This window comes from Lutra lutra, chromosome 10 (genome assembly GCF_902655055.1).
Source record: "Lutra lutra chromosome 10, mLutLut1.2, whole genome shotgun sequence".
NCBI lineage: Eukaryota > Metazoa > Chordata > Mammalia > Carnivora > Mustelidae > Lutra > Lutra lutra.
In genome coordinates, this window is record NC_062287.1 from 112,698,734 (window position 1) to 112,721,908 (window position 23,175).

The window sequence follows — 23,175 nt, forward strand, 5'->3', positions numbered from 1 at the left end:
AACTCGTTCCCGTCTTCAGGGGACTGTTGACTTTGATTCGCGCGGCCATGACAACAACACAACCTGTTTTCCGATGGATCTGCCCCACGTCTGGGTTCACTGAAGTATTTCCTAACGCACAGTCACATTTTAAACTTTTTCTTTTTGAAAAAGGAAAGAGTAAAGCTGGAGCGTGGACCCATCTCACCGCCCTGCCTTTCTTTTCTGCCAAGACTTGGCTTTGGGAGGAGTAAGTGGTCGCCGCTTCTGACATGGCACCGGCCAGGCCCCTCGTGGAACCTGCGTTCTCTGGGGAACTAACACAGTGTTGACCCAGGAGCCCCCCACCCCCACCCCGGGCACGGCCCCCACTGCGGCAATGGGGGCCTTGACGATGAGGCTGCTGACCCACTCGGGACACGTCCACACCCGGCCTCCACAGGGGCTCTGGCCTGGGCATCCCCGTCCCCCACCTGGGCGTGGGGGAGGCCAGGACATGCCGCTGGCAGAGCGGCTGGGCGGGACGAAGGCAGCCCAGTGCCCGCCACTGTGAGAGGAAACGAAGAGAAACCACTCCAGTCAGCCCCACAAGCAGGCCTGGAAAACTGCAGCCAGAGCGAACACAAAGGACTTTTCAGACCCTGCAGCCAAGGTGCCCAGTGAGTGGTGTGTTTTTTTTTTCTTTCTTTTTTCTTTCTTTCTTTCTTTTTTTTCTTTCAACAGCTATTAGGGTGACAAGCCTTTCCGAAGGCCGGCCGTTGGCGAGGGTTCCAGGAAGCTCGTCTGGCACCAGCCTAGGATCGGTGCAACTTTAACAAGTTAACTTCAGAAGGAAGGAATTGTCGGAAGGTTTAAGGCTCAGCAAACTTTTTGAATTATTTTGCAAAAAAGTCCTGGCTTTCAAATTCAAAGGCCTGTTTAGCCGTGACTGCGGCTGCGGGAAGCCGGAGCTTATAGACGATGCTGTGGGCACGTTTCTGGGTCATCCCGTCCGGTATCTGCCTCGACTCCCCGGGCCAGGCCCTGCGAGTGCCATCCGGTGCCTGGAAACACGGGGGTCACCTTCCACGCGCCCCCCAGCACCCCTCCGCCCACGCGCCTCTCCCGCCTCCGGCCCTGGGGCTGTGTCGCACACGCGCACACCTTCCCCGAGCAGGAAGCCTCCCTCTGCCAAGAGCGCATGGAATTCAGATTTCCAGAGAGTGTCCTTGGCCTCCAGCTCCACAGCCACACACTGAAGAAAGGTCCTAGTGTGTGTGGCGGGGGCGAGAGCGGGGCCTCCATCTCTGCTCCCGTCTATCTGGGCCCCAAGAAAAACCCACAACTGGCTGCGCTCTGCTCAGCCACACCCGGCCTCAGTCGCATTCCTTCCCTTCCTGAGCCCACGCTGGGTGGCCCCACAGCCCCGCTTCTACACCTCCCTCCCCACCCGCGGGGAGACCGGGGCCAGGCCCGCGTGGGGCAGCTGGCAAGCACACGTGAGAGGGCCCGAGGCGGCCGGAAACCACCGAGGGGCCCAAGGGGCCGGGCATCCCTGCCGTGGCCTCCATCAGCTGCGGTGGGAGCAGAGAGAACCTGGGCCCCCGGCAGCCCACCCCAGGCCGAGCGCCCTGAAGGAAGTCCCTCTTCATATCCCACCTGCAGCTCCCTTGCTGCAGACGATCCCCACACCCCTGGAGGAAGCACGGCCCCCTGCACCCATGCCCCCCCCATCCATGCCGGGCTGTCTAGGCCCTGAGATCTGGCATCCGGGGGAGTTAAACATTTACAGGCAGAGACCGACAGCGGCCCAGTAAATGAGACAAGTCCATGATCAGCCACACACGGTGGACAGGCTGGTCACGCTTAGCTTCTCTTTGACCCCACTCACTGGGACCTTGCCACCTGCATGGCCGGGGAGCAGCAGGTGGGAAGCGCGAGCCTCCCGCAGGCCATCAGAGTCACGGAGGCCCGTGCGCAGCAGGAGTTACAGCCCCTCCCGTGCTCGGCGATCAGGGCGGCCTGGCCCAGAAAGGGGGGGTGCTCCAGGGCCTGGCCGGTCTGCCCGGGGAGGAACCTGTGGCTTTGCCGCCCAGGCCCCTGGGCCTGCAGCCCTGGGACAACTCTGAGCACACGGGCTGGTGGCCACCCTGCCCTGTTCCTGCTGGCTGGGGTCTGCTGTCATGGCCGGAGAGGCCAATTTCCCTGTCCCTTCTGGCCAGCTTGGACCTCATGGCTCGGTGTTCGTGTGATGCCTCAACTCCATCAGCCTCTCCTTCCGAGTGTGGCCCATGGTAGACTGAACTGGGGGGGATGCTCTTCCCGTGTCCCTTGGTGGGGGGCCTGGTGTGACAGAAACAGCAGGGTAAGGAGAAGGCCACAGCCATGACCAAGGCCTCAAGGATGTGCTCCTGCTGCTGTCTTAGTAGCCAGGGGCCTGGGGCTGGTGCAGGCTGCAGTACAGGTCCCCCTAGGACAGACGGCCCCCACTGGAACCGCAAAGGAGCACGGGACTTGGAGTCAGGAGCCCCATGGCCTGGCCCCAGCTGTCCACACCTGGCATGGCCTCTGGGCAGGGTCTCCTCATCTTCTGCTGTTGGGGCCCCCATGTCCCAGGCTGTCCATCTCCCAACACCTACAGAAGAATTTCCCCATCCCACCCACCAGCCTTCGGCCTGACGCAGTCCACTTCCAGCACAAGACAGGGGTAGATGGTAGAGAGTCGTGGTCGGGAGCTGCCGTGGGCTGTGGGGTCCCCCGGGGAGGACACTCCAGTGATGTCCTCTGAACCCTGTGGATGGCCCCACCCCAGTCCCTATACACACACCAGCCTGAGTTTAGTCACACCAGGAGCCCATTTTCAGGGGTGTCACTCCACCTGATGCTGCCCCCACCTTGGAGTCTGGCCCCCTGTTCTTGCTGTGGTCTTGCCCCGCAGTCAGGGCCCCGTGAGCCCCCACCTGGAGCCCACCCGCTCGGCTGGGGGTTCTATGGGATAGCTCAAGAAAAGAAAAAAAAAAATTCTAGCGTTTAAAATGGGAAAAGGTTCCATTCAATCCAACAGATTCAGAACCTGAGGACGACGCAAACGCAAGACCACCGCCGGAAGGCCCAAGAGAAGGGAAGGTAGGAGGGACACCCCTGGGCTGCCGGATACGGGAGGGGACGAGACGACACGGGGCCCCACAGCAGCCTGGGCAGGGCCAGGCAGACAACCTTAGAGCAGGTTCAAAGGCTCGAAGCTAAAGGTCCCAGCGTGACCTTACCTTGCACTTTATCCCCTAGATACGGAGCCCGGCTATCGGAGCAGTGACGGGGGGCCTGGGGTCGGCGGCTGGGAGCTGCCTGCCTCCTGTCCAGGGGCTGGGCTCTGTGGGCAGCGGGTCCACAACCATGCACGAGGCTGTGGGGACAGGCCCTGAGCTCTGTCTCTTGGAACAGCCTCGCCCCCCGTGTCTTCCCTGTGTCCTCTCCTGCCTGTGACGTAACCCCAACCTCTGCCTCAGTTTCCCCAGCAGGGCCCCATAGGACAGCGTTGTGGCCAGTGTTAGACTTCGGAAGGCACAGCCTAGTCTGATCTTACGTGTTGGTTCAGTTCCAAAGACCGATCAGGTAGAGTCAAAATTACCTTTGAAGATCCCTTGAATTGCCCCTTAAAAAGCACTTCCTGGAGCTGTGCCTACATCCCTGCGGAGCTCCACTGAGTGGCTCGCGCCTGCTGAAGCGGAGCAGCTCTGGGCAAACACAGAGGGCATCCCCGCTCTTCGCCAGCCTGCTCCCCAACGTCTTTAGAGGGAGCCTCTGGGGCTGCTGAGGTGGGCAAAGCAGATGTGGGCTCAGGGGAAGGGCATGGGGACGCCGGGGACACCAGGCTCTGAGGCCAGACTCCTGTGTCCCTCTCCCTTGCTTCCTTTCTTCCCTTCCCAGATGGTGCCCCAGGCCTCCTGTGAGCCAACTAGACCCAAAATGGCGGAACTGTCAGACCTCTGCCCTGGAGGCTGTCCCTGCCAAGGACCAGCACCTGGGATGGCCTGTGCCCAGGACACCCACCCAGTCCCAAGAGGCCTGGCCCACGTAAAGGACGACTGCCTGGCCAGGGGCTCTGGGCCACCCCCAGAAGCTGGAAGCTCGGCCCGCTGCCCTGTGTCTCATGCACGCAAGTCGGCCTTACCCAGGAGACCCGGGAGTGGCCTGCGGGTCGATGGGGCCCCTCGCCCTCCACGCACGATGGGGTCAGGTCCCCGGTGTGTGCAGAGTCCACCAGGCAGAGTTCCCTGGAGGAAGTGGCCACAGAGAGACTCCAACCAAAGCACATACTCTCCGTCCACAAGCTGCGCTCTCCGGCCGATGGGCCACAGAAACACTGGGGGAGGCACAGACCCAAGCCAGATGCCAGGCACCTCGGCCTCCACTGGCTAGTGACCTCTCTGGCCCCACACACCCTCTGGGAGGCAGCCTGGCTTCCCCCTCACAGCTCTGGGCTCCCCGGGAGAACATGCATCTGCGACAGAGCCCCGGCTCGGCCCCTACCTCTCAGGGGACAAGGCAAGGCTCGGCCCTTCCATGCAGCACTTTCAGACCCACCATGACAGCTGTGGGTCCCAGCCAACGGCAGTCCCCCCACCAAATGTGACACAGACATGTAGCCTCTGGGGACAGGAGCGCCTGGTGGCCAGCAAGCCTGGGAACACGGCCGTCCTGGCTGGGCTGCCCGGGGAGCGGCCCCGGAGAATGGGGCCATGGCAGTGCCTCCATGTCCTTGTTCGCACGAGGCCATGGGCAGGCAGGATGCCCAGCCCACGCCGCCCCTCACTCTGCTAGTGGCTGTGGCTGCCTTGGCGGGTAGGCCCGACGGTGCGGAGAACAATGGCAGAAGCACATCGGGGCACGTGTGGCCACCCACCCCAGAGAGCAGGACAGAGGCCCATGTCTCTCCCTGCACCTCCCTGGGAGCTGGCCCCTCCGTCACCACCGGAGGCTACGGGCAGCCCCGACTGCGGCCTGCGTTGGGGACAGGACCCCAAGGCTGCACACGGACCCCATCCACATCCCACGGAGACCTGCGACCTGGCGCTTTCGGAAGCTCTCAGTGAAGTACAGGGTCTCCCCAGTGATGTACTGCATTGGCTAACGCAGTTCTCGGATGGGGGCTGGGCCAGACCCCCGACCCCACAGCCTCCACGGCTCACACCCGCACCACGAGGCCCATCTGCAGGGTCCACGAGAGGACGCCGAGGCTCAGAGAGGCGACTTGACTGCCGCAGTGCCCTCCAGGCCAAACGGATACGCACCGGCCGGGGTTTCCGGGAAGATCGCGTCTCCGGGCATGGCGAACACCTGAGCACCAGCCAGTGGGACGTAAGGGTCAGATCGGCCGCGTGCAACCACAGTGCCAAAGCCTGCGGGACACGGTAAGGAGCGCGAGGGTCGCGGGGGACGGGGGCCATGGCTGCCAAGATTCACTACTGACCCACTATTGAGAAGACGTCGGCTGTCCCCACCCTCATCTGGGGAGGCGGCCTGTACTGACAGGAGGCTTTCCGTGGGAGCTAGCCGCGGGGGCAGATGGGGGCCACACAGAGACAGGCCAGGGGCGAGGCAGGGGACCTGGCTGGAGCCTTCTCGACCAGCTTGTCCGGACCTGTTACCAAACCCCAGCAGTAATGGAGCAAGCCCTGGCGAGGAGGACATGCTGTGGTCTGAGCCGAGGAACGAAGCGGAGCCACGCGTGGACCGTAGGCTGCGGCGGGGCGCGGAGCTGGCGGTGTGGCGGAAAGAGGCTGGCCTTGTCCCTGAAGGCCGAGCCAGCCTGCGTATCCACTGTGGAGAGCGTGTACCTTGACCCCAGCCTCACACTGGCTGCAAAAATGGCTTCCAGACGGACCGAGAGTCCACACGTGGAAGGTGAGCGCACGAAGCTTTAGGAAAAGCCAGCGTAGCTTTATGACCTTGGAGCAGTCCAAGTCTCTTCAATACAGCGCGAGCAGCACCGGCCAGAAGGGAAACGTCTGATTAACTGGGTCCCGTCGAGTTCACCTGCAGTTCTCCGGCTCAGCAGAGACGCCCCTCGTGAGAGGAAGGGCCGGCCCGCGGCGGGGCAGGGCGGGGTGGTGGTTCTGCGGTGGGCACGCTGCGAGCGTGTGCGGGCACGCGGGGGCACGATCGGCTCGGCCCCCCATGAGCCCTCCCCAGGACACAGGAGACAGAGCGAAGACAGAGCAAGTGTAAATCAGCGAGGAAAGCTAGCCCCACGTCCGGCGGCCGGAGACGCGAGCATTTTGGCAAAGGACAACATCCGACCCAATAGCATGGGGAGGGGTGCGGCAGCCTCCGCCGTCCAGTCCCCACAGACGACAATGCCAGTCTGATGGCGCGAGGGTGCCCTCACGAGCCGTGCCTGCGGGCTAGCGGCTGGGCGGGACCGGGGAGGCGTGCGCGCCCCTCCTGCGGCCCCACACCTAGGCAGATGCGCACCAAAGTGCAGCCTGTGCGGCGGCCAGAAAGCCTGGACAGGACGGTCTTTGCCTGGATGATAGTGGCCCGGCCTGGACGTGGTCCACGGGCCGTCAACAAGAGAATGGATAAACCGTGCTGGCCGTTCCCATGCCGGCGTGCCAGCCGTGCGGGGGGCGAGGAGCACCGCTCTCTGCAACCTCGTGCACGTCTCCCGGGGAGCCGGACGGACGCAGGGGTGTGCGCACTGGAGCGTCTGTCTGTGGAAAGTTCCAGAATGGGCAACGCCAAGGGCTGCTGCCAGAAGCCAAGACGGGGGGCGGCCGTCTGAAGGCGTGACAGGAAGTGGGAGCACGGGGGCGTCCCGGGTGCCCTCACGCGGCCAGTGCTGAGACGGACGCTCATCTGCGTGTGGCGCACCCCTCAGCCGGAATGCTGAAGTGCCCTACGGCCAAGGACGGGCCTTTCTGGGCCTAACGGGAGAGCTGGACAGCCCAGGCCTGGAGAGGGACTGGGCCTGGACCCCCACTCGGGCTTCATGGCCATGCTGCCCTCGGGCCCCCCTCCTTACAGGTTTAGACCTGTGGGGACCCGCAACCCCCAGAAATGTCTCTGTGGCAATACCACTGCCCTCTGTGAAGTCGGTTTTTCCTCCAGCTGCCTCTAGGGTGTGGATGCTGTACTGTCCCTCATACCTTCCGACACTGCCCCTTGCCATAGCCCTGCCCGTGGGGACTGCTGAGCCCTGACGCACGGATGCCCCGGACCGGGAGTTATGACCACGGCTGCTGAGGGAGTAAGAGGCCCCCCGCTTCCTCCGGGCCTTCTACCTGGACCGAGGGCCCGCTCCCTGGAGCCACGGCCTCAGGAGGCCGGTGGCATCCTCCTCCCATGTTCAGACATAGGAAGTGAGGCTCCCAGAGGTTAGGGGCCCCCCCGGGCCGGCCTGCAGCTGGGCCGGTGCGGGCTCAGGGCCAGATGGAGGGCATCTGATTCCCAGTCCTGTCTCTTTCCCACTGAGCCACTCCGCCTCGCTTTTAATTCAATTAGGAGAACATTTAATCCCCCCATGCATTTCAGAGCCGGGCTGGAGCTGGCCGGGGCTGGGAGGCTCCGAAGGGGCCTGTGACTCACGCGGCCCCTTACAGCCCCCCGGACGGGCTCCCACGGGGCTCCCTTGGCACCTCGTGCAGACAGAGGTGGTCTGGAGCTCCAGTGAAGACAGGACACCGGTCTGGAAAGACACACTGGTCTCATCTGTTCCTGGCAACCCTCCCCCCATCCCCCGGACGCTGGCCCCGAGTGGCCTTCTTCAGACTTTCCCACCAAGGTTCGCAGTGTGAGAAACAGAGCAAGGAGCGTGGCCAGTCGGCGAGGCGCAGAGCCTGGCGCTTCTGTTGGCCTCAGGAGGGAGCTGCAGCAGGCCCCAGGGTCCCCAAAACATCCCAGCCGAGCCCTGCCCATCCAGAGACCTGGCCCCACCCCGTCCACGGAGCTGAGCGCAGGGCCGAGCCTGGTGACATTTGCCCCTGTTTCCAGAAGGCACAGGGCTGGCCATGGCCTCGCTGACAACGCAGAATTCAGGAGACGTTAGTAGTGATGTGGAGGAAAGCCAGGCCACAGCGGCCTTGTTGGAAAAGACACACTTGAGCATTTTGGCACGAGACTCCGCAGGGTCCGGGAGAAAGTTGGAGACATGGAAATTCTAATTAATGCACGCGGAGCTGGGTTTGCTCAAGGATGCACGGACTGTCCTGTCACGGGGCCCTACAGGCTCACAGTTGCCAGGGAGGTGCTCATGGTCACCTTGTGGGGGCCCCCACGGTGCCCCCACCCCGGCCCTGCCTTCCCTCAGCCTCCCTTCCCCGGAAGGCTCCTGGCCCGCCCCGGGACCATGCGGATGCCCAGGGCGTCGGGCTCTGCACACCCTGACGGAGGAGGACGGGGTGAGGGCGGCCAGTTAGCAGGAGCTGAGCCTCGCCCAGCCACGACACCAGGACGGGGAGACAAGGGGGGCCCAGGCATCAATCCTGGGGAACGCCAGGCCGCAGTGTTCATTGCGGGCCTGGCCTCTCGCACCACCTGCCTGGGGTGTTCAGGCCACCCGAAGGGACGGATGTGGACTCCTGGCTGGGCTTGGCTGCCGTGGCAGCTGGGTGAGGGTGCAGGGGGTGCTTCATAGACTTGGCTGCCGTCTCCCGAGGCTGCTGGGACAGGGTACCCAGGCCCAACCAGAGCCACAGATCCCCGTGCTGAGGCCAGTTCTGACCAGCCCCACCCCGCCCTGTCCAGGCCCTTGCCACCTTGTCTCAGGTGACGCTTGCCTGGCTCTGGGGGGATCCATCCTGCCTCGGGGCAGGAGCCACAGTCCTGTAGCTCCTTCTGGCCAGGGGCTCCAGGAGAGCCAGAGATGGGTGGGACCCCGTGCTGAGGGCTCAGGCATCTGGTACAGAGGCCCTGACAGCCAGAGGAGGACATGGCTGCCTGGGCCTCCCTGGGGCGAGGATGGCGGGTGAGTCTGATGGGTGCCGATGAGTGACAAGGTAGTTTCAGATGGGGACACCACGTGCAGGGCACAGGGATGCACACAGAGGTGGCCCTCCGTTCCCACTGTCCCACCGGTGGCTCTCTGTGGCAGAAGGCAGTGGGGTGGGACAGGAGCCCAGGAACTCATCCCCACTCCCGTTGGGCTGTGGGGCTCCGTCTTCTTTTGGCTTTCCCAGATGCCCCGTCTCTACCTTACATTTGCCCCTCAGAAGCCCTGTGGCAAGGCTCTGGGTGAGGGGGACACAGGTGCTGAGAGCTCCAGGCAGAGAGGGGCTCCGGAAAGGTGTGTGTGTCAGGCTGCGGCCCAGCACCCCGGAGCTGGGCGAGGGCCCCAAGGCTGCACGGGGACGCTGGGGCTTGCTCATGGGGCCCAGACCACTCTGCCTCCCCAAGCCATGGTGTCCTGGTGACTCCCGGTTTGCACCCGGCTTGCTCGCCGGCCCCCGGCAGCCCCACCCCTGCCCCACCAACGGCCAGCAGGCCCCGGAAAGAAGAGCTTCGCCCAGCCCCAGGGACCTTCCGTAATCACGGCTGCGGTGACCTCACCTCCCTGGGGCCCAGCGGGTGGGGGGAGCTTGAGATGGAAACAAAATGTGTCTTTATTTATGCTTTTAATTTGAATTCTGGAACTGACCCAACGTGGTAATACACTTAACCTCAGTAAAATGCTGAAGAAAAATGAATCTGTTTTTCAGTAACCGCCTCCCACCCCCTCTGCCCCCTGCGAGACCCCCGCGCACACACCAGCTCACAGGCCTCTGTACCCTGTGCTGGGTCTACGGGGCTGGGCGGCCTGTAGGACCTTGACATGGCCCTGAGCTGCCGGAGCCAAGTTTACTTAGGGGCAGCGACCACAGGAGCACCGGGCGGGCAGGGAAGGTATGCAGCCTCAGCGTGGCCCACGGGGTGGGCACGGCCCTGAACGGACGCCGTCCACACCAGAGCCTCCTGCTCTTCCAGCCACGGTGGGGTGGGGCCTCCGCCTGGCCTGCGGCCCTGGGAGCACCTCGGTCCTGAGGGCCCAGCACATCTCCCTGAGCTTCTATCCCACTGTCCCCAGCATGGCTCCCCAAGGCACAGTTCCCTGTGCCGAGGACACATCTGTTCAGGTCCTCCAGCAGCGACCCTTGACTCTGCCCTGAGTGGACCACGGTGCCTTGACCTCCGTCTCCCCATCCCAGACCCGAGGACCATACCGGACCCCTTGCTCCCCCCAGCCCCCCCAAGCAGTGGGTTCGCACCCAGCCACCACCTCTGGATGGGGCTGCCGGGAGAAGCCCTTGTAGGTTCTGGCACGGGGACCTGGCCAAGGACTGGGGGAGAGGCCCAGGCAGTAGTGGGGCTGACTGAAGACCCCTCCCCCAAGCCGGCCTGCCACACTCGGGGGCCGGCCTGAGAAAGCCCACAGCCGGCCAGCAGCAAGCATGGGGCTCTGTGCTCCTCCAGTCTGACAGCCACAGTCCTGGAGGAGAAGCGGCCAAGCGTCCCTGGAGATCTGGCTTCTGCTGGCCTGGACTGCCTCTCAGGGCTCCCCGAGAGGGTGGGTGGCCTGTGGCCCCCAGACGGTGTGTGCTGATGCCGGGGCTGACGGCCCTCGCCGCGAAAGGGGTGATGCCTGTTGGGGGCAGCCGTGAGCTGGTCTGGGGGCGGCTCAGTCCCGAGTGTTCTGTCAGCCTCACCCTGGACCCCCCGTGAGGGTCTCGCAGGGTCAGGGAGCTGGTGAGGCCTCCCCACCCAGCTGCGCTGATGGTGGGTGGCAGCCCTGTCCTTCCCGGGTGGGACTCCGTGTGTGTGTTCAAGGGGCTGAGCCACGGCCGAGAGGATAAAGTCGAAGAGGGGTGGGGGGACAGGACGGGGCAGCAGGCCCAGGGAGGCCTAGAGAGGTCCCCTGCCTGAGGGTCGTGGGTCCCAGCAGGCTCTGAGTGGGCACTGCACCTGTGTGGCACACGACCTCAGCCGCAGAACTCCAACCGTGACCACTCTGTGGTCTCTCCCGTGCCCTGGACTCTGGGAAGGCCGGAGCCGAAGCGGTGAGTTGGCGTTCTGCCTACGGGCACCGGCCTGCCCCTGGCTTCACACCTGCCCTCCCGCGCACTTATCCAGTGAGCCTGCCTGGTCGTCTCCAGGACGGGTGTGGGCCCAGCAGCCCACTCAGGGGCCGGGTCCATGAGGACAAGTTGCCCCTGCTTTCTAGTGAGCCGGCCGGCTTCTTCCAAGCCGGGGAGCACTTACTGGGGGCCCCCTGCCAGCCACGGGGGGGGCTGTCCACCTGCCTATGAGCCCAGGGGCCCTGGAAAGCCAGCCGGCGGGTCCTGCCTGATCACGACACCAGCCCGAGGTGGTCCCGTCTCTCTCTCTTTCCGGCCACGCGACTCTGCCAGTCCTGCCCAAGCAGCCGGAGGCCCCGAGACCTGGCTCCCCGCTTCCTCGGTCACCTGCGAGGCAATGGCCCAGGGCCTCACCCCGGCCGAGGCACACACACAGCTCACGACAACACCGAGACCCCCGGAGGAACGCCGACGGCCTGCCGAGACCGCCCCGTGTCCGCGGGCAGAGGAACCCGTTTCAGCCTGAGAGCCTGGGATGGGCCGAGAGGAGCGCATATCCCAACACAGAAGGACTCGCCCGGGGGAATCCCCCACGGGGCAGTGGCCGGAACCGGCCCGAGTGCCCGACGGACCCGACGGCTCGCTGTCCCCACTGGGTGCCCTGCCGGGAGCACTGACTCACCCCTCGCGAGGGGATCACAGCGTGGCTGGGCCCTGGGGATCGGCCTGGCAGGGCCTCGAGGCGGGGGAGGACGGGCGTGCGTCCCAGGCCAGCTGTGCCTCGGGGGACGGCCAACTGGAAGGCGTGGAAAATCAGCCATTTCCTCCACCTGAAGGAGCCCCTGAGGACAGCAGCGCGACTGGCAGGCGGCCCTCGGCATCGGCCCCACGGCGGCTCCGGGGTTCTAGGGGGAAACGCTGAGAAACAAAGTCGTCTCTCTTTTGGGGGGTGGGGGAGGGGCCGGGGGAGAGGAAAGCAACCTGCTCAGACGCTCAAGGCACAGAAACAAGTGGAAAATGGTCAGTTCGGTTTTCCATAAGTCAGAACAAGAGGATCGTGTTCCCAGACTTGGCGGGCAATGGTCCCGTGCACCTCCCCAACCCCTCGCTCGGGGCCCGGGCACTGGGTGCGGCCCCTGGCAACAGGGGGCCCCAGGTCACTGAGGGCAGGCAGCGAGTGGAGGCCCCCGGCGAGCAGGCCCGAGCCCCGGGCCGGCAGCAAGGTGGCCCCTCTGAGCCCCAGGCCCCTCCGGCGCGGCCCAGGTGGGCACGTGGGGACTCACTGTGACACGTGGGTGATGGGCGCCAGCAGCGTCTCCCCCTCCAGGTCCAGGTCCTCGGCGAAGCTGTTGGTCCTCATGAAGTGGGCCGGGCTCACCTCCAGCAGCATGGGGCTCTTCCTGGCTGTGGGGAAGGGCGTGGGGCAGCACGTGAGGCCTCTGAAGCAGGCTCGGGGTGTCCGGTGGCCCAGAGCCGGGCTTAGACGCCCACCCCAAGGGGATGGACCTGCACGCCCTGAGCCTTCCCCCAAACCAACAAGACATCCATCCGCAGAGCTAGGTGAGAACTGGGGACGGCTCGTGAAGCTTCCACCCCGAGGATCTGGGAGGCGGGCTGGCGAAAACGGCCCCCATGTGCCTGAGGCCTCAAAGGCCTATGACCCCTTCGCAGGGGGAGGACTGCCCGGGCTGGGCACTGGTGTCCAGGCCTGTCCCCAGGCTCACAGCTGACACTCAGGTCAGTAAAGTGCAGCTGATAAGCACAGGTCAGAGAGACCCTGACTCCCGCCACCATGCTGTCACTCTTGGGCACACAGAGAGCCTCGCATCGGGGATGCCCCAAGCTGGTCTCCTGCCCACGAGGAGCCAAAAGCTGGGAGACAGGGGACAGCCACAGAGCCCTTGACCCCCACCCCGTGCGGGCCACGGAGCCACACCAGCCACCCAGACCCCAAGGGAGCTGTGGGAATGACCCCATCCCAACGGCCCGGGTCAGGGTCCTGGGCGTGCCCCAGTAACTGGGTGCACCCCAGCAACCGGGTGCAGGTATGCAGTGCTGATAAGAACACCTGCCATCCCCGCACGTTCAGTGTGGACTGACTTTTCTTTCCTCTAGTTAGAGATTCTGTTGTAAGAGAAGCGAGTGCTCATGTAGAAGGCACAACAAGGCCAAGATACACGAAAGCCAGCCTCCTTCAAGGTCCTCCAGGCCAGCTTCCCAGGGGAGTCCGAGCTCACTGTCCCTGCTCATCGGAACTGCTGATGCCAGGTGAGACTCTCTTTTCATACACACATGACTTCCCTGCGCCTCTCACGCTTTGACGTGCTGCTCTCCTCTTCCTACGGGTGTGTGCATGCGGACCGGTGTCTGGGCAGCTGGGCAGTGCCCGTGGTTTACATCAGCCTCAGCTCGTGCAGCCCCTTGCGCTAGGTGGATGCTGAGCCCCACTAGCTTTAAGCTACTGCTTGGAGTGATGGCACAGCCCCCATTTGTAGGTGCACCTGACGTTGGTGCCGGGTGAAGGCTGCTTCCCAGGTAGTTGTCAGCGTTTTCCCAAGAAGCTACAGTGATTCAGACTGTGCCAGCACCGTGACTGTGACTGCTTGCCCACGTCCACGCCCAAGCCAGCCCTTGGCGCCCTTCCCAGGGCCTGCCGGGCATGGATGAGGACGAGGAAGCTGTTTTTCCTTTTAAGCTGAAGGCTTTTTGTGGCTCTCAGAGGCTGTTTGAACTCCCTGTTGCAGAACTGAATTGCTTGTTCATATCTTTTGCTCATTTTTGCTTCTCCGCTTGCAGGACTTGTTTACTGATGAAAGATACGAACCTTTTGTCATGTAAGGTACAGAAGTCTTCCCCAGGCTAGTAGCCTGTGAGTATGGTTGTTTTTATCATAGGAAATGTTTTATGTGTCTAAAGCGATACATCTATCTTTTGCTTTATGTAAAAGAAAGATTTTCCCACTTTAAAGAAATACAACTATCTCCTAAATTTACTTGTGATATAAATGTATGAATGTCGTGTATGTGAATTTTAATCCATTTACCATTTATGCCAAACATCCTGGGTGTTCATCAACAATCTGAAAGTGTAAAAGTACCATCTATAACCTTTTTTAAAGTTTATTTTTGTTTTTATTTATTTTTATTATATCATATACAATCTTGAGAAATTAAGATAAAACATAAAATATAAAATTACTTGAGGAAGACACAGAAGTCTATCTCTGGTCCTTGGGTTTGACAGTGAGTTCTGAAGTACAACACTACAAGCTCAGTCAGTGAGACAAAGAAGTTGACAAGTTGGACTTTATCAAAATTACAGGTATTTGCTCTGCAAAAGGCTCACTGCTGAGGGAAGCAGACATAAGCTCTGGACTTGAAGAAGGTGTTTCCACGTCTCCTATTTGCCCAAGGACTTGTGTCTAGAATATATAAAGAACCCGGGCAACATGACAGTAGGAAAGCCACCAACCCAGTTTAAGAAATGGATTACAAGCAAGCATGGGAAAAGATGTTCCAAGTAACACAGCCGTGCTGGGAGAGAGCTCGGCGGTGTCTTCTGAGGTTCAGTGTGCACTGGCCGTGCAACCTGGCGGTTCTTCTCCCCGATAGTGACCCAAGTACATCGAAAATGTATGCTCAACAAACCTGTACACGAACGCACACAGCCACTTCACTCAAAATCGCCCAAACCTGGCAACAGCCAAGATGTCCCTCCGCAGGTGAGTGGGTAAACACGCGGTTCATAGCCACACAATGGAACGCTGCCCAGCACCCAGAAGCGATGAGCCGACAGCTGGTGCGGTGACACGGCTGACCCTCACATGCATTTTGCGAGGCCATGAGAGAAGCCGGATGTATGGGCTCCGTGTTCTGTGACCCCATTTCTATGACATTCTGGAAAAGGCAGAGCTACCAGGACATAAAACAGATCAACGGTTGCTCTGCTCGTGTTTGCGGGAGGGGGCGTGTCTGACTTCCCAAGGGTTGCCCCAGGGAGTTCCTAGGGCTGTGGAACTTCTCTCTGTGATGCTCTGGTGGTGGATACGTGAGTCCAGGCATTGTCAAAACCCACAGAACCGTCTCCCAAGAATGAATTTTGCTGTATGCAAACCAAAGAAAGAAAAGAAAAAATCAACCAGCCTGTCGCAGGTCCCTAGGAATGGAAGCATCCCGGGACAAGTGAATTCTGTGTGACGATTGCGTGACATGGCACCACGTAGCACGGAAAGGATGGGAAGATGGCGGTCCCTGAGGCTTGGGAAGCCGTCTCAGATTGTCATAAACACAGGGCTCTAGTTGGTAATCTTACTTCTCATAGGGAAACTACGGGTCAAACGAGTAAGTACATAAATTATCGATAACGGGAACCAGGTTTCTCACTCTCTGAGAGATGCAGTAGCAAAAAGTGTGTCATGGTGGGGGACACAAGTGATCCCCGCCACGGCGATTTCAGTATGAACCCGTGTTGCTCTTCCTGTAGACACAGCTATAAATGCAGACACGTGCGTGTCCTTGGCTTATGGACGTACGCACACCTCCTTGCTCTGTCCGCGGAGAGGCCCCAGAAGCAGTGACGACCCAAGAGCCACGAGCGCCCCCAGGGCCAGATCCTGGTTTCTAAACACCATCCCCTTTCCGGTTGGAGGAACCAGCGCTCTCTGGCTGAGGACAAGTCTGGGGCCATGGCAGGGCGATGGACGAGGAGCCTGCTGTTACCGTGAGGGGCTCGGAAGGAAGCGAAAGCTCCAAGTGGGTGAGGGCATGTTGAGCAGGCGCAGGAGCCCAAAGGACCCTCGATCCCGGGGTCAAAGCCAGAGCAGTTTGAACCACAAGACAAATAACAATTAGTATCAATTTATAGCTCAAAACCCAAGAATCCCTGAGTTCGTCCTGATAGAAACAAGTGGATAACCGGAAGAGAGATACAGATCCTAACTTCCACGGATAAACGCTCAAAGCGGTTGGTGGGACTGGCAGCCGACAGGCAGAGTATCTCCCCGCAGGTGTCCCTTTGTGGCGGGGGGTCCTAATGCTGACTTGTTCCCACCCGGTCCCGCAGGAGGTGGCATGCCAGGCGCCTCCCCTCGAGGACAGCAGACTCAGTGACCAGCTCCCAATGAGGCCACGGAAGGAGGAGGAGCCTTCTAACACGAGCTCAGCCCCGGGGGTCAAGGTTAGCAGCACCAGTGAATCACGTTGCTGTTGTGAACCCCGACGAGATGTGAAGCACCTCACGTCTGCTCCCAGAACACCCATTAGCCCAGTCTCCCCCGAGGTTCCAGAGGAGCCCGATGGTGGGACACGGACTCCTGGCCAACGTTCCTCACCAATGCCAAGGTCACAAAAACCGAGCAAAGACCAAGGAGGAGGCATCACACCTCAGAAAAGACCTGAAGACGTGCTGGATGTAAAGGTACCACAACTGACGGAACAAAGGACAGTAGCTGAGCCCAACAAACGAACTGAGCTTTAGCTCAATGCGAGTGTTGCTGCGACGATGACTTCTTTTAGCAATTTCACCACGGCCATACCACGCTCGCACGAGGCGCCGGCATTCAAGGACGCTGGTAAACAGAACACGGGCCTGTATTATTTTGCCTTTCCTGTAAGTCAGAAAAAGCAAAAGCAAAAAACAAAAAAAACACAAAAAGCAAAAAATCCAACAATAACCCCACAGCAACCCCAAATCAAAACGAGCAGACAGGTCCTGTCCACGACCGTACAGTACACTCTTCAGTATCGGATTGGGACGTACAAGAACCCTAAGGAGAGATGGTTAGGCCTCGATGGCAGCCGTTCAAGAAGACATAACCTAACCAAGGGGGAGACAGACTTTGCTCCACTTTCTAGAAGACTCAACAGACAAAAGACCCTCCTCCCGAGCCATAATAGAAACCTCCCGTCTGTGTGCTGGCACCTGGCTCCTGACTCTAGACCTGATCTGGAAATGCCACCAGCCGAGAACCGGCCATATTCTCAAAGAGCGGGGAGCTCAGAGCTCTCCTCTACCAGGTACCCACACCTCGCGCAACGCCCTGCTCTGTGAGACGGGCGCCGCCGATACAGAGAGATGTGGCCGGGCCGGCAGGACAGGGCGGCACATCCGGAAAGAGCCTGCGCGCACAGGGATGCTCGCCACGCATCTGTGGTGGCCGGCACAGGGTGGGAGAAGGTGACCAGGGACAGGTGGCTGTCCACGTGGGAGACACATTCCATTGGACCCTCGTGCCGGACACCAAGAACTCATCGTCCACATTCCTGGGGGTTGAAGACTTAACAGAGAAAAGCAAAACTCTGAAGCCTTTAGAACTGATTCTAGAACTGTCTCCATGACCTCAGCATTTGGAAGGGTTTCCTCAAACTTAAACAATATTCGAACGGGGAAAGGCTGATGTATGCAACCGCACTCGAGATCCAGAGCTCGTCAGCAAACATGACGGGAAAGGGGGGAAGGGACGGCTGCGGAGCGAGTGCTCGGCGTAGAAAGAGGCGCCGTGGATCCGCAGGGAAAACAGGGAGCGCGTGCGGAGCAGCGGAGCGGACCAGCAGCAGCAGAGAAGGACCCCGTGGCCCAAGGACACGCATGAAGGTGTCGTGCCCGACTCACAGTCAGGCAACGTGGGGAGCGCACGGCCCGTGGGGGAGAGGGGCTGACTTCCAGCAGGAAACTGCACAGACATGACTTAGTCACACCCGGGAGAAGGGCTCTGAGTGACGGGCTCTCTGCCCGTGACATTCCCAGAGAGCCCAGGAAAGTGACCGGAAAGCTGGGAAGAAGGCGAGGACAGTCAACGGCTCCCAGGCCTGGGAGCTGGCGAGAGCTCTGGCCGCCCTCGTTTCAGAGCCCCGGGGCCGAGATTCCAGTGCCCTGGGTTATGTGACACAGTTGTCAAGTGACAGAGCTGAAACCTCATCCAGGATTCAAATGTTCTTTCAAAAAAAAAAGAAGGAAAGGAGAAAGAACACAAATACATATTTTTATGTCTGCATCACTTGTCTACGGGAGGAGAGAAGGCCAGAGCGGGGCCAGGACAGCGGGGCCACTTTCTGAGCACCCGGGATGACGAGTGTCCTCTCCAGAGCCCGCTGACGGAGCGGGGCTGGGGGCGGGGGGGCTACCTGACCCCTGAGAAAGGCCCAGCCCTGGTGTTTTAGGAAATTAAACTGCACATCAGTTGCCCGCCCGGAGCGGGTGGGGCCTGCACCTGCCGGAGAGGAACGTGGGCCGTTTGGTTTAATCCTGGGAACAGCACGAGGGGCCCCGAGGCTAGGGGCAGAGGGGTTCCACAGGTGTGTTTTTCCAAACCAAAGGAACGGGCTGCTCTGCCCGTGTCTGTGTCAGAGACCCATCCCCCACTCGTTGCAGGCCACTGCTGGCCGGGGGCGGGGGGAGGGGTGCAGACCACCCCCCTGATTCCCGCCACTGCCACAGCTGCGGCAGGAGGCACAGGGAGTCTGGGGGATGGGGCCCCGTGTCCCCAGCAGACACAGCGGCACGCTGCCCCCTTCAGGCACGGGCTTGGGGGCAGGTGGCAGGGCCCAGGAGAGCAGGCTTGTGGCCCCTACCGCCAAGGAGCTTGAGATGGGGCAAGACAAGCAGCGCCCCCGGCCCCCCGGCTTCGGAGCAGGCTGGGCCCGTGAGCACAGGTAACCCTGCCGGGACAGCTCTTGCTGGTTACCCCCCAGGACGAGCCCTCCGCGTCCCCGTGACAAGGAAGTCACACTTGCCATAAGATGGCCCCGTGTTCTGATGCTTTCATCCCTTCGCTGCCTTGGCCTTGTTACGGCCAGAAGCCGGGCCTCAGTTTTCAGGGCAGAACAAAACGATTTTGTTTTCTAGGAAAGTGGGAGGTCTGCGATGGCGAGTGTGGCCTCTGGCGTGGCGGCCGGCACAGCTGGCCACTCTGGTTGCCAAGCCTCGCCCTCCCTCCGGAGCAGAACCGACCAGAACCGACCAGAACCGACCAGCTCAGCAGCGTCCTTCCTAGCCGGCAGCCCTGCTCCAGAGGGCAATTTCAAGTTCCTTTAAAAAAAAAAATATGGACGCAGAAAAAAGACTGAAAGGAAGTAGACCAAAATGGTAACTGTGTGTGGGTTTGGGTAAAGAAATGGTGGGTGGTTTCGTGTCCTTCCTGCTCTCGTCATGTTTTCTAGGAGGGACGACACGTCGGGGAGGCAGCTGGGTGTGGGAGGCTCCCACCCTGCGCCCCACCAGGAGCGCCCCCTCGGGGTCCCAACCCCCAGCCCGGCCCACGTGTGCCTGAGGCCTCCTTCCCAGCTGTGGGGCCCTCGAGTCCCTTGGCTCCCAACGTGGCCCGCACATTCACACGGCAAGGCCAGGTCAACCCTGACGTACCCGACTGCTCCGAGATGCAGGAGGGGCCTCCCGTTCCCCCTCTGCGGCTTCAAGGGTGACCCCATGCCATTGTCACAGTGGCCCCACAGGGTGGCAGCTTCCATCCCTGCTTCTAGATGAGCAGACGGGGGTCCAGAAAAGGCGAAAACTTGTGCCCTGGGTCCCACAAATGGGTTGGGGCCTCCAGCTGCAAGTCAGACCCGTGGACAGGCTGCAGTCCGCCCTCCCTGCCCCGGCCCCATGGCCCCCTGCCCCCCACCCCGGGAACAGTCTCCCTGGTAACATCCCGCCACACCTCATGACTGATTCAAATCCTGGGTAATCCCCAGGTGTAACCCGAGTCCTCGGCAGAGCCCTCCTGCCGGTGGCTGGCGCGGGTGCGGGCGCAGACGCGGGGCTCCTGGGTGCCTGGCAGGACCTCTCCTCTCACCTCCACCCCCCCGTCCCACGGGGATAAGCGGAAGCTGCCCCTGTCCTTCCCAAGTCAGAGCCCCCTCGCCGCCCCCCCCCCCCAAGAAATCCAGCCCTCTTGGCGGATTTGCCAAGGGCCTGCAGATCCAGTGCCGTGAACGGGAACCCCTCCCCAGGGCGTCCGGACAGCTGCAGGCCCTGCGTGACATTGCTGAGCCGCGGCCCCAGGCCCGTGCCAGCTGCCTGTGCCCGGCTCACAGACCCCGAGCCAGCGCGGCCGCCACCTGTGTCTGTGCTCAGAGGCGAGAAGTAAGGAGCACGGACAGAAAGTGTCAAAGCCGTTCCCACCACAGCTGCCAGGAACGGGGCGCGGCGCGGAGCGAGAATGTATGTCCACAGCTGGTCCCCGGGTCTGCGAGGAAAATACCTTGCTTGAGTGGACACCTGTTGTTTTCGCCCGCCCGGCGGCCAGGCCTGGCTCTGGGAAGGGCTCCTTCAGTCTCCCTCCGGGAGCTGCGCCTTCCCCACGCCCCGGGCTGCAGGGGTCAGGCACCCTGTGCCCAGTAGGGCTGTCCTCAGAAGGGGCCCATGGCCCGGGTCTGAGGAGGGTTCGTACCCTGGTCGGGACCAATGAGAGCTGAGCCCCAGCCTCTGGCAGGGACAGTGGGGAAAAGAGACAACCTCTGAATGCTATGTGCTCGCCGAGCCGGTGTCCATCTTGTCCCCTTGGGAAGGGGCTGCCTCAGGCTACAGCCATCCCCGTCCCCATCCCTGGGGACAGTGCACGGTGGGTGGGGGGAGAGGGAGAGCAGAAGAGGGAGCCAGGCGGGTGGGGGGAGAGCACAAGAGGGGGAGAGTGAGGACAAGCGAGATCATCCCAGCCCCGGGGTCCAGCTGTGTCTGAAACAGCTGGGTCCAGACGCACGAGCCAAAAAAGGTCCCTTTTGTGCTTCGGCTCACTTGGGTTCGGGGTTCCGTCATTTGTTACCAGGACAGTCTCTTCAGGAATGTGCGTGACAAACGGGGCTAAGGCATGAGCCGAAGGGAGGGGTCTGGGGGGTTGAGGTCCCAGGAGAGCTCGGGGAGGCGCAGGACAGAGGGGACCAGGGGGCTCCCAAAAGCTGGTGGCTGGCCTCATCCTGCTTGGACGCCTGCCCGCCCTCTCCACCCCTCCTGTGAGGCCCCATCCGTGCCCCTCGTGCCGGAATGCCTGGCACTGACCGTGGGAGACCTCAAGCCTCCTGTGTTGTCGGGGATGTGCAACTAGAGTTGACGTGGGCAGAGCAGTCACCTGGGAGTCAAGGGCCGAGGTGACACTGGGAGTCCTGGCCGGTCCCAGGGAGCCGGAGTGGGGGGCCCGAAGGACCCTCGCTCCACACCTCCCCTCACAGTGGGGCTCCCAGGCCCCTGCACACATGGGCCAGCCACGCACCCGTGGTTAGGGTCTGCATGGCGGGGCTGCCGGGGAGGACAGGCGGCCACGGTGCCGGGACGGGGTTGGCCCCAAGTGCGCACGGGAAGCAGAAAGGGAGCGACACAGCCACCCGCATAGCTGCGACCCTCTGGGGCCCCCGTGCTCCAGGAGGCCCCGTCCGAGCCTCTGGAGACACGGTTCCAGGGGCTGGTTCCCGGCAGCGCCGGTGCACAATGGAATTGGGGCTGAGTGTGGCCTCCTCCAAGAGCTGAGCTCACAGGACGTTCCCAAGAAACCTCTGGAGAGGTGGGGAGGAAAGTTTCTAGAGGTCTTTGGATGAAGAAAACAAAAAAGTGGCCTTGATTTTCAAGGCAAAATTACAGAGGAAGAAAAAAATGTTTTTAATCTAATTAAGAGCGATCTTTTCACCTTCATCACAACATTGCGGAAACGTGCCAGGGCCTCACTTCACACAATAATCAGAGCAATTAGTGAGGGAGAAGCCTTGGAAACCGGTGCAGATGTTCTCAGAATGTTTAATGGGGAAATGAGTTGCAGGCCTCGTTCTCAGCATCCGGCTCCAGGCCCTGGCTACCCACTCCAGACATCTGCTGGGGCCCCGCCCCCAGGCCCCGAGGGCACGGGCTTGAGAAACGCAGGTCCCTTCCCAGGCCGCCTCCCAGCCGGGCCAGATCTGGGGCTGAGAGGCTCCCCATGGCTCCCCAAGCTGGAGCCTGGACACAGTCAGAGCCACCCCAGAGCTGGGGGGAGGCTTAACGTCAAAATTATGTTAACAACTGATGTCAAAAATAATCAGCTCAGCCTGGCTCCCCCACCCGGTCCCTGCTGGCTGCCGGAGGGCCGGAGGCAGGGAGAGGGCAGGGGGCCCCGAGGGGAGCTCAGCGACGGCTGCCCCCCGCCCCCACCCCCCACGTTCGCACAGACCCCACCGCGTCGTGAAAAGACACAGTGCTTCTGCCCACGATGGCCGCGGGGGCCCCATTCTGACGCCGCCAGCCTCTTTGTGGGCCCAGGAGTCGAACTGGTTGAACACGAGGCATTTCCAATCATCGGAGAACACACGGAGAGACAAGTGGTGCTTTACCTAAGAACCAGTCGGTTCCGGAGACTGGGGGGCACAGGGCTGATGTTCTCGAAGCCCGAGTGGGCCAGGCAGCTCAGCAGAGCTTCCCGGACGGGACACAGCAGTGAACGACACACCCCATCCCTGCGCTCCGGAACCTGCCAGCTGCCTTTGTGAGCACTGTCTCTGACCTCTGGCAGCCACTCCCGGGCCTGGCCAGCAGTGAGAGTGGGGTGTGCCCCCTTCAGGGCAGCCCCGGCCCCAGCAGAGAGCGCAGTACCGCAGCCCCCTTAGCAGCTGGCGGGGCAGCTCTGAGGAGTGCTCTGTGCAGCTTCCCCGGCGCAGGGCTCATCCGCGGTGAGAGTGCGGCATGACGGGTCCTGAATCAGGCTCCGTATCCAGTGGAACTGACCCAAGACATGGCGACAGGAAGCCACTGGAGCGGTTTAAGTAGGAGGGCAGCAAGGTCCACCTTCTTGTTTACAGAATTCCCCAGCTGCTGTGTGAAGAACGGAGGGGAAGAGGCAGGGATGGAAACCGAATGACCAGTGAAAAGGACAGGCCAGCCACCCAGGCAGAGAGAGCAGCGTGGCCTAGGAAGGGGGCTGGAAGGGAGGCCAGGGGTGGGCAAGGTCTGGAGAGCTGACAGAAGGTGCTGATGGGTTGGACGGGCACATGAAGGAAAAGGCGTGCCTCCAGAAGGCCTCCAGCCAGGCCCGGAGACCCGCGGCGCACTGCACCCTGAACCTCTGGTTTCAGACCTCCCCTGAACTCTAAAACTGAGAAGTGCAGGTGAACCCACAGACAGCGGGTGCCTCCGGCAGCACGAGGAGACAGAGCACCGTGGCCTTCCGATCACCTTGTGGGTGTAGAAATGAGCCAGATCCGATCAGCACTCTGAC

At 61.7% G+C, this 23,175-nt stretch overlaps 2 protein-coding genes across 8 annotated transcripts in view; one reads left to right on the forward strand and one right to left on the reverse strand.

Annotated features, from left to right (window-relative positions):
* Positions 1-9,759, forward strand: part of LOC125110224 (uncharacterized) — a 31,873-nt gene extending 22,114 nt beyond the window's left edge. The window contains exons 2-4 of one of the 2 annotated variants that reach the window (XM_047747256.1): positions 3,023-3,570; positions 3,886-5,369; positions 5,474-9,759. In XM_047747256.1, the coding sequence (XP_047603212.1) occupies positions 4,825-5,369; positions 5,474-5,882 (954 nt within the window). In that variant the 5' untranslated portion in view covers positions 3,023-3,570; positions 3,886-4,824 and the 3' untranslated portion in view covers positions 5,883-9,759. The remainder of the gene's footprint in view (positions 1-3,022; positions 3,571-3,885; positions 5,370-5,473) is intronic. The other variant, XM_047747257.1, reaches the window with a different exon arrangement.
* Positions 1-23,175, reverse strand: part of KCNQ1 (potassium voltage-gated channel subfamily Q member 1) — a 309,854-nt gene that overhangs the window by 157,790 nt on the left and 128,889 nt on the right. For all 6 annotated transcript variants that reach the window (XM_047747252.1, XM_047747251.1, XM_047747250.1 and 3 more), the window contains exon 11: positions 12,290-12,410. In XM_047747252.1, coding sequence (XP_047603208.1) covers positions 12,290-12,410 — 121 coding nt within the window. The remainder of the gene's footprint in view (positions 1-12,289; positions 12,411-23,175) is intronic.